The 13,668-nt window shown below is 32.3% G+C and overlaps 1 protein-coding gene across 1 annotated transcript in view; it reads left to right on the top strand.

Annotated features, from left to right (window-relative positions):
• LOC143222033 (metabotropic glycine receptor-like) overlaps positions 1-13,668 on the top strand; it is a 206,039-nt gene that overhangs the window by 40,865 nt on the left and 151,506 nt on the right. The window contains exon 2 of the mRNA XM_076447861.1: positions 285-1,695. Coding sequence (XP_076303976.1) covers positions 845-1,695 — 851 coding nt within the window. The 5' untranslated portion in view covers positions 285-844. The remainder of the gene's footprint in view (positions 1-284; positions 1,696-13,668) is intronic.

Below are 13,668 nucleotides of genomic sequence, written 5' to 3'. Positions count from 1 at the left end.
ATTAGTTAGATGCACATCTAAATAAATCTTAAACTGAAACGAACACAGATGTTAAAATAAGTGTATAATAATAAATCCTATACACTTTTCAGTGTCGTTGTAATGTTTGTGTTTTGTGTGTATATATATGTATTCGACTTAGCTATTGTAACAATGTCACTAACTTTCTCAACATTAGAAAATATAAGGAAAGGACAAAAAATTTTTTCTTACTTTCTGGATAATGAAAGGCTATATTTCAATGAACTACACTGACCTTTGTGTGTTTTTGTTTGGTGTAATAGGTAGAACCAACCAGTAGGAAGATGACAATCGAGCTGGCTTGGAAACACAAAAGAAATACCCTATTAGCTGTAAGACATTTTCTGATCAGTGATCGTTACGAATGCTGTCAGCAAGAGATGTTTTACTGGCGTCATGCCCATCAGCACTGATCTGTGAATCAGAAGTACAAATACTCACCCTATACGGTTCAGAGATTTAAGATGTTATCATTATTCTCGTGCTGGCAGTGACTCTGGAAGGCGTATAACGTATTTAGTCGTCTCATAAATTATACATGGAACTTTAGAACACTATTTTATTTGAAGGAACTGTGTTTTGTAATGGCAAGGGAAACTTAAGTATTTATCGCCAAATTTTTAACCTTCTGTGAGAAACAGAACATACGACGTATGGAATTGATATTAAAAATAAACTAGAAAAAACATTGTCTGAAACAATATATTTGCTCTTTCACGATATATTTTTAATGGTGCAGAATATACAATTAATTGACCACACAATCTGTTATAACATTTGGTAGTATAATATGCCATTCTTACTTTCAATTTCTTAAAGCTTCATGGATCGAATAAGACATTATTTGGCCTTTTGGCTGTTCCTGACAGCAATCCTATTTTTTGTACGATCACACCTTGCGGTTAAGAACTCTCATCTAAGAGATGCAATTCGTCGTCAGAAACTTGACGATTTAAGCCCAACACACTTCAATGATGACGTGTTTCGTCTTCTACAAAAAGAAGATTACGTGTCCGCTGTTTTACATTACATAGAACTAATGCGTAATCGTAGCGAATCTCATAATTGCAGTACAACGTCGTTGAAAACTCATTTTAAATACCCTCTGTCAAATCATTCGTATACACCTTTTGAAAATCAAGCCCGTGCTGCACTAAAGACATCCAACATTTTGAATAATCTTTTCATGAAGGCTTCCAATGAAACAGAGGTTTTATATAACGAAGCATTTTACTACTCGCTTGTTACAGTCAATGTTGAAAGTGATGATGTTATTCTAGGAAGTGCCATCGCTTTTCAGAAAGACACTTTCGTTTCTCGGACCAAGTCATCCTTAACTTTCTTTGCTCCGTACGCATTTCGACAAAACGATTATGTATCCACCAAGGACTTATCCAAAAGTTACAATATATCTTATGATACTGAAGAATCGGTAGGAAACAAATGGTTTTGGGTTCATGCAAAAAAAAACTTTTCGCAATTTCTCTTGCACAAGTATGGTTCTGAGTTTTCACAGTATTATAGTGATCTTCTCGAAGGTACCAAAGATTTATTAATAGGGATCGAAGACGGTCAGTGGACATCTCCATACTTCGATTGTAGAGGTGAAAATACTTGGATTATATCATTCTCAGCTCCTTTCTTCGGTCGTCAGGAAGACTATTTTATTTTCAAGTAAGTAAAATACATTTTTATTATTAAAATGTCAGTGCTTATTTATTCTTATATTTTGCATTTAATGTTTTCTTTAAAACCTCTCTTCTTCTGAGACTTAACTTTTTTATTGTTTTGTTTTATAATAACAATATGTATATTGATTAGCTAAAATAATAACTAAAAATATTGACAAGAAATTACCTTTATTGTATCATGAATTGTATTATAGTCAGTTTCATAATTTATATTTTCATATTAATCTGTTGGTTAATGAAATTACAAATAGAAACCGTATTCCAAGTTCCACAAAAGTCAAATGAGTAAAAAATTACTAGCACTTGTACTGAACTTTTTTTTCACGCGATCTTATACAATAACGTATCATTACGTAATGTGCAGGAATATGAGATTTTTACTTTTGAAATGAAAATCTGTACAATAAGAATTTTAGTGCAAGTGAAATCAATACTGCTCTAAGTAAACACAATATTCATTGATGTCATTTTCGACGCTTTTTTTCATTTGGCTTGCTATACACCATACAGGCACGCAGTTAGTCGAAATTATTTTAAATTATATTTAGAAGCGATGACAGGACTCTACCAAAAGCAACACAAACAAAGTATATTTGATTAAAGGATTTTTTGTCTTGTCTTAAAGATTCGACTACAGTTCAACCTTCCCAATTTTAATTTTGAGATATGAGTTTAAGTTTAATGTGTGTTCCAGGATAATTCTGACATTAGGTATGAGGGATAAAATAATACGTAAAAATGAAAAATTCGTAAGATCTTTTTCTTACCCCAATGAACAGGGCTAAAACTCATAAAAATAACACAGTTACCAACTACAACAGCATAAAAACTGTTCATTACAAGCTTTATACTTTTTACGAGTTCAAAAACAAAGTAAAGTGAATGTAAAGCTGTAACAAAGGCAGACTTAGTTGAACATGGCGAAACGTCTGATTGTATGTTTACAAAGTGATAAGCATATGTGTTTGAACGAACTGCGAATGTGTATTTTAGACCTAAATGACTCTAGAAAGCAATTTTATTTTAAGTAATGTTCATCTTTTAAAGTAAATTATATGTATTAAGTTTTTGTTTTCGGTGTCAACACTTTTACAAATAAAAAACTAAAGGTCAAATCAAAGCCGGTCATTACGTAGTGACAATGACATTGTGTCATCGTGTAGCATTTGCTTTGCGTTAAAATGTTTGACTATGCAAAAAAAAAAAAGTAAGGCAATTTTGAATGGAAAAGCTAACGTACAATCCAGACTTTTCGGACGAAGGCCTTTCTAATGACATGAGATTTGCGAGGAAAGTTACGGACAGACAAAGGATTCGATATGACCCATCCTATATATTTAGTAATTATATAAAAACGTTAGACTTCAGCTTATGTACAGGCGGTGTTTAAGTTAACGCGATCGTTACTAGGCTCTCGGAAAGTTTAGCCTGAAGGACAAATTGAACTCTATGTCAACACTTTACTTCGTCTTTCGAGAAATACATTTCATACTAAACGGTCTCTGTCTTTAGACGCTTTATTATTAAATTTCACTATTTTTTTGTCTCTCGCTGTTTAAGTCTGTCGCAGGGAATAGATTTATTTCTGTATTTTGTAGCTCCAGGTTTTGTAAAAATGTTTTAACGAAACACCAAAAGTTTACCTTGATATTTAGTCCACAAAGTTTTACGTCGTCATAAAACTTACTTTCTATACAAAACCTGTGATTATTTACGTCGTCATAAAACCTACTTTCTATACAAAACCTGTGATTATTTACGTCGTCATAAAACCTACTTTCTATACAAAACTTGTGATTATTTTATCCATCTACTGTATTCCAACATTTTTTGACAACTACCACGTAGAAGCTTAATTTTAAAATTCCCTAAATTAATTTGTTTACCTCTTACTTATAAGAATGCATTTTGTTTGGTTTTACGCTGAAAACTTTGATACGAAACATCAAGTTTTCTGTTCCAACCACTGATTTTTTTAATTTCTGTAAAATTGGATTTCCTTCGTTTTATCTTCCATTTATGTCGCCAGTGGGTTATACCAATGAATGACAGATCTAATCCCTTACTCAATTCATTTCGTCTTCAACTAATTGATAATTATCCTGTTAAGATATCTCATCATTATTTTCTTAGATGTTTTGAGTCATACTTGTAAATGTTCATGGTTTGTGACTAAATTAGGGTAATAACTAAGCACGAATAATGCTATTATAATCTGTATCATAGAAAAACCTTAGGAAAGAGGGCTAAGTTTTGCAGAAAGTTGCTTTTGTTGTTGTTGCTGTACTATTTTGCTTCTTTTAAATGTTCCTATTTTTTCGCTTTCCGAAAAATCGATAAAATGAATTTTGCAAGGACTGTTATTACTAAGTTTTCTTCTGACTTTTCATTAATTTAATAAGAACTTCTTGCTACTTGGTTTGTCGTGTTTTCATAAGTCGTTTCTTTTATCTCTTATAATTTTATAGTTTCTTCCACATTTCTGAAATCCTGTTTAGTTTTCTTCACTTTTCGACCAGTTATCACGCACACTTTTCAGGACGTACTTTAACAATTATTGCTTCAGTATTCTTTGATAACTTTACTTCAAGTATGATTATCAACGAGTTTCTATATATATCCTACCTCAATTGTATATTAACTGCCTTTACTGAATTTAGCCGAAACCAAGTGTTTATTTGCTAGCAGGTTTTAGTTACTTGGTTTAACTGTTTTTGTTTGTTTTTTTAGTTCCCACTTCCGTTTTCTGTAACGTTTACGTCATTTGTTTGTGTGTTCTTTCTAAAGCCTACTTCTTAACTGATTCTTTTTTGTAGTCAAATAAAACCGTTACTGGCTTTTTATTTAATTTTAGAGCTTATTTCTCCTTTACTTGTTCCACGTTTGAGTTTCATCTTCTTTGCCTTATTTTAGTTTAATCGAGTGCGAAGGAAGAAGATGAATCATTTTCTCTGAGCTCTCTGGAAGTAATGATTAGATAATCTCTAAGTTGCTACTTTCACAATTCTAAAAAGCCCGTTGTTACAGCTTGGAAAAGAAGCACTTTAATGCAATATAACAACACAAACACCAGAAACAGATTTCACGTGAAAATCATCTCTCATCTTGTGGTCAGTGTTTCTAATAAACAGAACTTACAGTATAAAGAAATTTAGATAACTACAGCGAGCAATTACCAAGGTAAATATGACCCAAACAAACTTAGATAGAATCATATTCAATCCTAAGGATCATCCAAACTTTCCACAATACCAAATTAACAAATTAACAGGCATGTTACATTAACAGAAAAGGAAAACCAGAGTTTCTAACTTTTCTATCTATTTTGTATTGCTTGCATACTAGACATTCCAATGAGACTCATCAAGGAGGTTTTTCCAGTAAACTTACATGGTGTATGGATGGATGGGTTCTAGGATTACATTTAAGAATGTGAGAAAACAATTTATAGGGAAGAGATTCATGAGTTACAGAGCGGATACATCTTTTTCACGTAAAACGTCTGATCAAGCACAGGTGCGTGTACTGAAATTTTGAAACGTATTACTTAAATAAATCCCAATAAAACTATATACACTTTATATGTTATGAAAGAGTAATAGCCGTGATATATGTTAGCACAGACTTTCCTTTCTTTGGAAGTGGTGGTCGGGGGAGGAGGAAAACCTTGAATGAAAAAAAAAGTGTAAAATGAATTAACTTTCATTTAGGTCATAATAACCCACTGTGATGATGTAAAAATACTAATGTACTAATGTAACAGTTGGAAAGGCGATAATGGAGGAAACCGATAACCATAATAATTAGCAAAGTAAGGTATGTGTGTGTATGTGTTTGCAAAGATGTAAGAAAAATGTTTTAAGAAGAAATTTTAAATGTTATTTGGGAGCTAAAATTGGCTACAAAGCACCTAAGGCAAAGAAAGAATCTGAATAGGTGTTAGAAGACATGGTTAATTAGAATGAATAATATATATATAAGAACTTTCAAATTCTAATAATAATAAATGATCAAAAATATAAATACAGCGTAAACAGAGGTATTTTATATGGAAATATGTATGTGGGTTATACAAACTAATTTTCACCTAGTTTAAGATTACTTACTCCATAACCCATGATAATCTCACATGGACGAACAGTAGTAAAACTGGAGATCTAATAGGCTTCTTTCAGATCTATGTCTGCACCAGTTCATTACCTAAGAAAACCATCATCAGATTAGTTGAAACCCTGGACAACAGAAAAGTCTTTTTTGGTGATGATAGAAGATACATGGTTGTTGAAACGCACTTTACGTTTGTTGGTTTGAAGTTACGTACAAAACCATACAATGGACTATCTGTGCTATGTCCAGCACGGGTATTGAAATCCGATTTGTAGTGATGTAGGTCTGCAGACATACCGCTGTGCCAGTGAGTTTTTTCGGCATGCTGAATGTTACATTTTTCCCACTTTATAAACTATTTTTTGTTGATTGTTTGCAAGTTATTTAAAAGAAAACGGTTTTTGACCTATCTCTCTGAGAAAGGTTCAATAGTTTTCGTGACACTTGCGTATCTAACGTAAAAGTTAAGAACCATTGTGTCTAGGATGGTACATAATTAGCATTAAATGAATTAGGGTATCTTTGTCTTTTCTGAAAGAAAACAATTTGTTTAATGAAGTAAGTTCGAGTAAATCAAAACTGTGTTCGAGGTATGTGAGGTGTTTTTAATTTAAAATAATAATAAGAAAGAAGACATTTCTGTTTGATTCTTTATTACTAATAATGAGTTCAGAACGGATGTTTTTGTCGAGTTGTATTAGGTTTTCAGTTATCTAACATCTTTTTATCATGACTTGTTTCAATATACATGTACATTTTTGTAATAATTCCTTCAGTAAAAAATTTTCAAAACGACTGTAAGTTGATATTCCATTTACTAGTGAAGATGATGTGGTCTGTCATTTGCTCAATGTTTAGAAGACCGCATTTTAAAGAAATAAAAACATCGAGGAAGCCGATCTAGAAAGCCGATCAATGAAGAGTTAAAAGAGTTTTATAGAAGAAGTTATCAAGTTTCATGTATAATTTACTGCCGCCTGTTCAAATTAATAAATAGTTTTTAAACGTGTTAAGTAGTTCTACGTCCAGCTACAATTCAGTTAAAGTTTAGCAACTTTCTGCATTTACATTTCGCAATAAAAGTAAGGAAATACCAGAAAAGAAAGGTCTCTTTGATGTTTGTTTTAATACTAAAGTACACAGAACTTCAATAAATTGTTATGTCCTATCTAAGAACTTTTGTACTTAACAAACAATTATTATATCGGCATCATATTATAATTTTAAACACATGTCCGTGAATCATCTGGCAATGGAAAAGTATGGTATATAATGCCATGATTCATATTCTTTGATAGATTGTTCAGCCAATTGCCGTCCATTCTACAAATTTTCATCATGATTCATATTTTTCAGTGGAGTAATACATAGCTATAGACTGTAATAATTTAAGAAGTCGGTCAGTCCGAATTAGTTGTGATTGCACAGTTGCATGTGGAAGAGAGATCTAAGTGAAACAAACGAAGCAAATTTTAATGCCCTTGAATCATTTTTGGTAATATATTATATCAATATTCATTCATGTTGAACTATTATAATAACGAATAATTGTTGATAAAGTATTATATCAACATTCATTCATGCTGAACTATTATAATAACGAATAATTGTTGGTAAAGTATTATATCAACATTCATTCGTGTTGAATTATTATAACAAACAATCATTGTTGGTAAAGTAATCAATATTCATTTATGCTGAACTATTATAATAACGAATCATTGCTGATAAAGCATTATATCAATATTCATTTATGCTGAACTATTATAATAACGAATCATTGTTGGTAAAGTATTATATCAATATTCATTTATGCTGAATTATTATAATAACGAATCATTGCTGGTAAAGTATTACATCAATATTCATCATGCTAAGCTATTATAATGATTTTTTTTATAATTACAAGTTAAGTATTAGCTTATTATTTGTTTGTTGTTGTTGTTTTTTCCCTTGTAATTACTAACTGCAATTATTAACGGATTTATCGTTGCTGCACTAGCTAAGGGAGAGAGAGGTATATCTAATTTTTTCAATAATTTTGGTGAAGATAATAATTTTAACTATATTCCTGGTATAAATAGTGTGGTAATAGGAATTATATATTATTCAGATATCTCGAGTTTTTTACACGTTCTTGAAGGACATAAAATATTATTAATGATTCTCGCTTGTACTCAAGACACGAAGATAATACGTGTCTCATTGCCATTGGCATATCAATCTAATGAAGCCGTAATAACAGAATCCTTGATTTCAATAACTGACTTCAAGAAATAAGTATGTGTCACAATTAATACACTGACTGCGTTATAATTAGTAACATACATGTTAATAGAGCTAATAATGATTACAATGCTTTGATTCATCAACCGGGTACCATCATTGTAACAACCCGGCATGGCCAGGTGGTTAGGGCGCTCGATTCGCTATCTGCGGGTCGTGAGTTCGAATTCCTGTCACATCAAACGTACTCTTCCTTTCATAGGTGGGGGCGTTATAATCTGATGGTCAATCCTACAATTCGTTGGTGAAAGAGTAGCCCAAGAGTTGACGATGGGTGATAATGACTAGCTGCCATCTTTCTGGTCTTATACTGCTAAATTAGGGACGGCTAGCGCAAGATAGCACTGGTGAAGCTTTGCGCGAAATTAAAAAAGACAACTTTTACCAGCGAATCGAAACTCTCACCCTTGCTATAAACTATATTATTGGCTATAATCCTAAACGTATCTCACGAAGTATGACAAGCTAAGGAATCTTAGATTAGTCCTAAGTATAAATAATGAGCTAAAATTCAAAATAATTAGAATAATAACTTAAATATAATGAATACATAGTTTATTTGTTTTAGAGCAAAGTCACATTGGACTATCTGCTGTGCCCATCGCGGGGTGTCGAATCTCAAGTGTAAGGCCGTGAATTTACTGCTGACCCAGTAGGAAACAACAAATATATAAATGAAAGCAAATATGTATAAATATATCAAAAATTTATTAAAACTGTTATTTAAACTAACTTCAAATAAAAACTAGAAAATAAAATATTATAAAAACTGGTTAATTGTGTCATGCACGATCACCGATTCTTCTAAAGCGTGCACAACCTTACGTAAAACTTTGTACGATTGTCCCTAAACATCTCCTCGTGAACAATGAAACCCCATTAACAGGTTTCGATACATTAACTTTAGAAAAGCTTAATATCTCATATAAATAACTGAGACTCAATAGAGACACGCATCAGTGTGGTATTTAGGTCCGTTGATATCCGGCAGATAAGTTTAAAACTACCTTCAGAAAAGAGCTTTCGAAAACGAGATGTAGAAAACAAATCGAACACAGACAACAAAGAGCAAAAAAGAAACAAAGAATTTTACAATTAATACAAAATATTTGTTCAAGGTAGGTGTCGTCAGGTAATTATTATACGCACGCTAGCTAACTTACTGTTATCATTCGGTTCTTGCGTACACTACCTGGCTTAGCATTATAATTCAGTTCTTAAACACACTACTTGGCTTAGTATTATAATTCAGTTCTTAGACACACTAGCTGGCTTACAGTCATCGTTCGGTTTTCACACACATTAGCTGGCTTACTATCGTCACTCAGTTCTTACACACACTAGCTGGTTTACTACCATCACTTAGTTCTTACACACACTAGCTGGCTTACTGTTATCACTCGGTTTTCACGCACACTAGCTGGTTTACTCTTATCGTTCGGTTCTTACACATTAGCTGGTTCACTCTTATCATTCGGTTCTCACACATCAGCTGGTTTACTCTTATCATTCGGTTCTCACACAAATTAGCTGATCTACTATTATCATTCGGTTCTTACACACACTAGATGGCTTATTATTATCATTAGGTTTCTACTGTGAGACACGCATAATCTCCATGTATAACTTTTAACTAAGTTGAAAAAAGTAAATGTTTAAATCTTGAAGTATTCATGTCACAAGAATATCGTACACTACAAGCAAAAATTGCATAAACATTTAGAGAAGCAAAGGCGGTAATATTTTAGTCAATAAATTAGTTTCGACGAAATTCTAGTAGAACTATTTACATTTGACTAAATATATATTTTAATTTAGGTTTGGTGAAATTTATAGTTGGAACTAATAATCCGACTAAATATATATTGAACACTAGTTCTGGTGAAATTCAGAGCTGGAACTGATTACCTTATCAAATATTTATTTTGAAATAGTTTTAGTGAAATTCAACTTCATAGCTGGAACTGATTATCTAATTAAAACACATGTTCTGAACAAATTCTGGTCAAACTTATAGTTGTTTCTCCTGCAACAGCAGAGTAATACAGATAGATAATTCGATTCCAACCACTAGTGTTTTAAATAAAACTGACCACAAGAAACATTTCCTAGATCGAAATATCAACAAAGCACGCAATTAAAGATAAACAGCTATAAACTAATTAATATAAAAACACATTAAACTAAGAAAACCAAGACTGTCTAAACTAAAAGTAAATGTAGGTTTCTTTTTATAGGGTCTAGAGTGTTTGGCAACGGAAGAATATTTATCCGTCAATAGGCAAAGCATATACACATGTATACATGCCAGAAAACAAAATAACTCCATAAGAAGTGGTGTACATCCAACAAATAATTATGTATCCTCATATTCTTGATGATTATGATGATAAAATGGCTATTGTGGAGATTAAAATCTGTCTGTATACAATAAATAAAATAATTACTAAACATCCTAAATATATTCACTCGTTATTTCTAGAGTTATAATTTTCTTTTAAATTAATTAGTTCAAACTATAAATAAAATATAAACACTAAATTCTATCGAAATCATTAGTTTTTCAAAAGTGTTTTAGATTTCTAAGTTTTTAGTAACTTTCTCATTTTTCTTAGAATGGCTTCGTTAGTTATCTTAAGAAAATAACAAAGACACAACATTCACAATTCCATCTCTGCCTACAGACTGCTGTACCGAGTGTGTAATATAATTATGAAACAGAAAATGTTGATGAAACACATAAATCTCACAAGTACAGGCAGACTGGCCTGTTTATTAGAACTCCAAAACGCACACTTCACAACTATTTACACTATAATGGGCTGAACAGAACGCGACTACGAATAGGGACAAATAAAAAACCTATTTATTAAAATGTAACAAAATAAATTGAAAACAAAACTTTCAAACAACTAAAAATTTTAGCACTTTGGAAAACCATTAATAAACTAAAAATGTATCTCAGAACGGCTGGTATGGGTATTAACACTTTTCAATTCTCAGGTTGGTGTTTTCGTGTGAAAAATAGCAAAATCCAGAGCTTTGGTGACAATATTCTCTTGCGTGATTGTTAAAATAAGACGTATTAAATTAAAATTTTGCGCGATTACGTATTTTCGATGTAATTTCAATGTTTGCACAGACATTGACCTCGAAGACCGTTAAATTAAAACTAGAAAAAGAAGATCATAGCCATAAAATACACCTTAATTAAAACAGTATAGAAACAAGTGGTTATGATCCTTAGTATAGTGTTGCATGTAACAAAAACTTTAATTAGCCTTGCAAGTCCTCTGCTGTTTACTTTAATAAACATATTAACGATTTCTATAGAAACAAAAGTAGCACAAGTAGCCACGTTTCTCCGTTGATTTGTTTGAATTTCACGGAAAGCTACATGAGGGTTATCTGTGTTAGCCGCCCCTAATTTAGTATTGCAAGACAAGAGGGAAGGCAGTTAGCCATCACCAACCATCGCCAACGCTTGGGTTACTCTTTTACCAATGAATAATAAAAATGAGCGTCACATTATAAAGCTCCCACGGCTGAAAGGGTCAGCTTGTTTGGTGGGACGGGGAATCGAACCCATGACTCTCAAATTACGAGTCAAGCGCCCTAACAGTTCGCTATACTGTAATAAGTAAAGGATTCAGGAAAAAGATAAAAAGAAAAAAAAACTATCCTTGATGACAAGAAACCCACTTGAAATAAAAATGTATCTCAGAACGCCTGGTATGGGTATTAACACTTTTATTGATAAGGAGAGAACCACGTTTTGACCTTCCTAGGTCATCTTCAGGTTAAGAAAGAGAGAGTTTGAATGTGGTCGTCGAGTACAAACAGGTACGGGATTGCAGGGGGCATTGCAGGTGGATGTCCGGCTATTAATTAGTATAAGTATAAAGGTGTTCCTATATATCGATTTAATTTTGGTTTTAGTTACTGTATAAGTAGAGCTTTTTTGATTTTGTGTTTCTTTATATTTGTTTCGCTATTTAATATGTGGGTGTTTTCCATGTTGTGTTTAATGGCCAGTTTCGATATTATATCCCTCTTTACAGAAGTTCCAACCGCTGAAGCCTGCAAGATAGCCTTAGAACTCTATATGCGAGACCCTAACCCATCTATAGACATTCCAAGCAATCAGTTAGCAACCCTCATAGAATTCACCACGATGAAGACACACTTCAGGTTGAACAACCACAACTATATACAAACAAATGGTCTAAGCATAGGCAACCCAGTATCACCAGTTCTAGCCAATATTTTTATGATACAAGTTGAAACACAAGCAATTAACACAGCATTACATCCACCACTATACTGGTACAGATATGTAGATAACACGGTTGCGGGATTCACATCTACAGAACACACACTTAATTTTTTTAATCACATTAACGCTCACCATCCAAACATCAACTTCACATGTGAACAAGAAGAAAGCAATCAAATATCATTTCTTAACCTCAAAGTTACAAGAACCGATACACAATTTAAAACAGAAATCCAACGAAAAATCAACCACATTGGACTATACATTCCTTGGGACTCAGCACAAGAAACAAAACAAAAACTCAACATGCTAAGAAACCAAATAAACACAGCCATAAAACTATGCTCACCAGATAAAATTAACGATGAATTAGACAAAATAAAACAATACTTCATCAACATCAATAAGTTTCCTCCACAAACCGTAGAAAACATTATACGCACACACCTAGACAGAAAGCAAAATCAACCAACAAAAGTAAATATATCTCACGAATCAAACAATCAAGAAACCATATACTGCTGCATACCATATATTCCCGACATCAGCAGAAAAGTAACCAACATTTGGCAAAAAAACTAGTAACAAAATATGACATTTCAGTTAATACCAAATTTATTCAAAAACCAGGCACAAAGCTAAGGTCTATACAATGTAAAAACTACACTGACAAATACCACACCAGCATTATTTATAAAGTACAACGTGATAACTGCCACGACTTCTATATTGGAGAAACAAGTAGAAAAATGGAAACCAGATTCAAAGAACATAAAAAGTCACCCTCACACGTTTTCGAACACTGCAAGTCAAATAAACACATCATAACCATATAAAACACTCAAATACTGAATAAGGAAACAAACATAAACAAACGCAAAATTAAAGAAGCCTTACTTATACAACAACTCAAGCCCAAAATAAACCAATATAAAGGAACACCTTTATACCTATATTAAAAATAATATAATAAATAATAATAATAAAATAAATAATATAAAATTATATATTCAAACATCTAAGCACGCTCCCTTTCAAACATGTGATCAGCTTCCGGTCAGTTACCTCTTTCTTTCTTTGTGAACCTGACGATAACCGAAGAAGGTTTCGACCTTTTAAAAATGATAAATCACATTTAAGGCATTTTTTATAAGCTGGGAGGGCTAAAATATTTTTATTCACATCAAAGGAGCTTCTGACTAAAAGCGTTTTGGAACCACTGTTATACAGTATATATGTCTACACGTATTCAGACTTGAGTAGATTGGTTCCACCGTCAGAAGACTT

The sequence above is a fragment of the Tachypleus tridentatus genome, chromosome 8 (genome assembly GCF_004210375.1).
Source record: "Tachypleus tridentatus isolate NWPU-2018 chromosome 8, ASM421037v1, whole genome shotgun sequence".
NCBI classification, from domain to species: Eukaryota; Metazoa; Arthropoda; class Merostomata; order Xiphosura; family Limulidae; genus Tachypleus; species Tachypleus tridentatus.
This window is presented reverse-complemented; position numbering and strand designations above follow the sequence as displayed.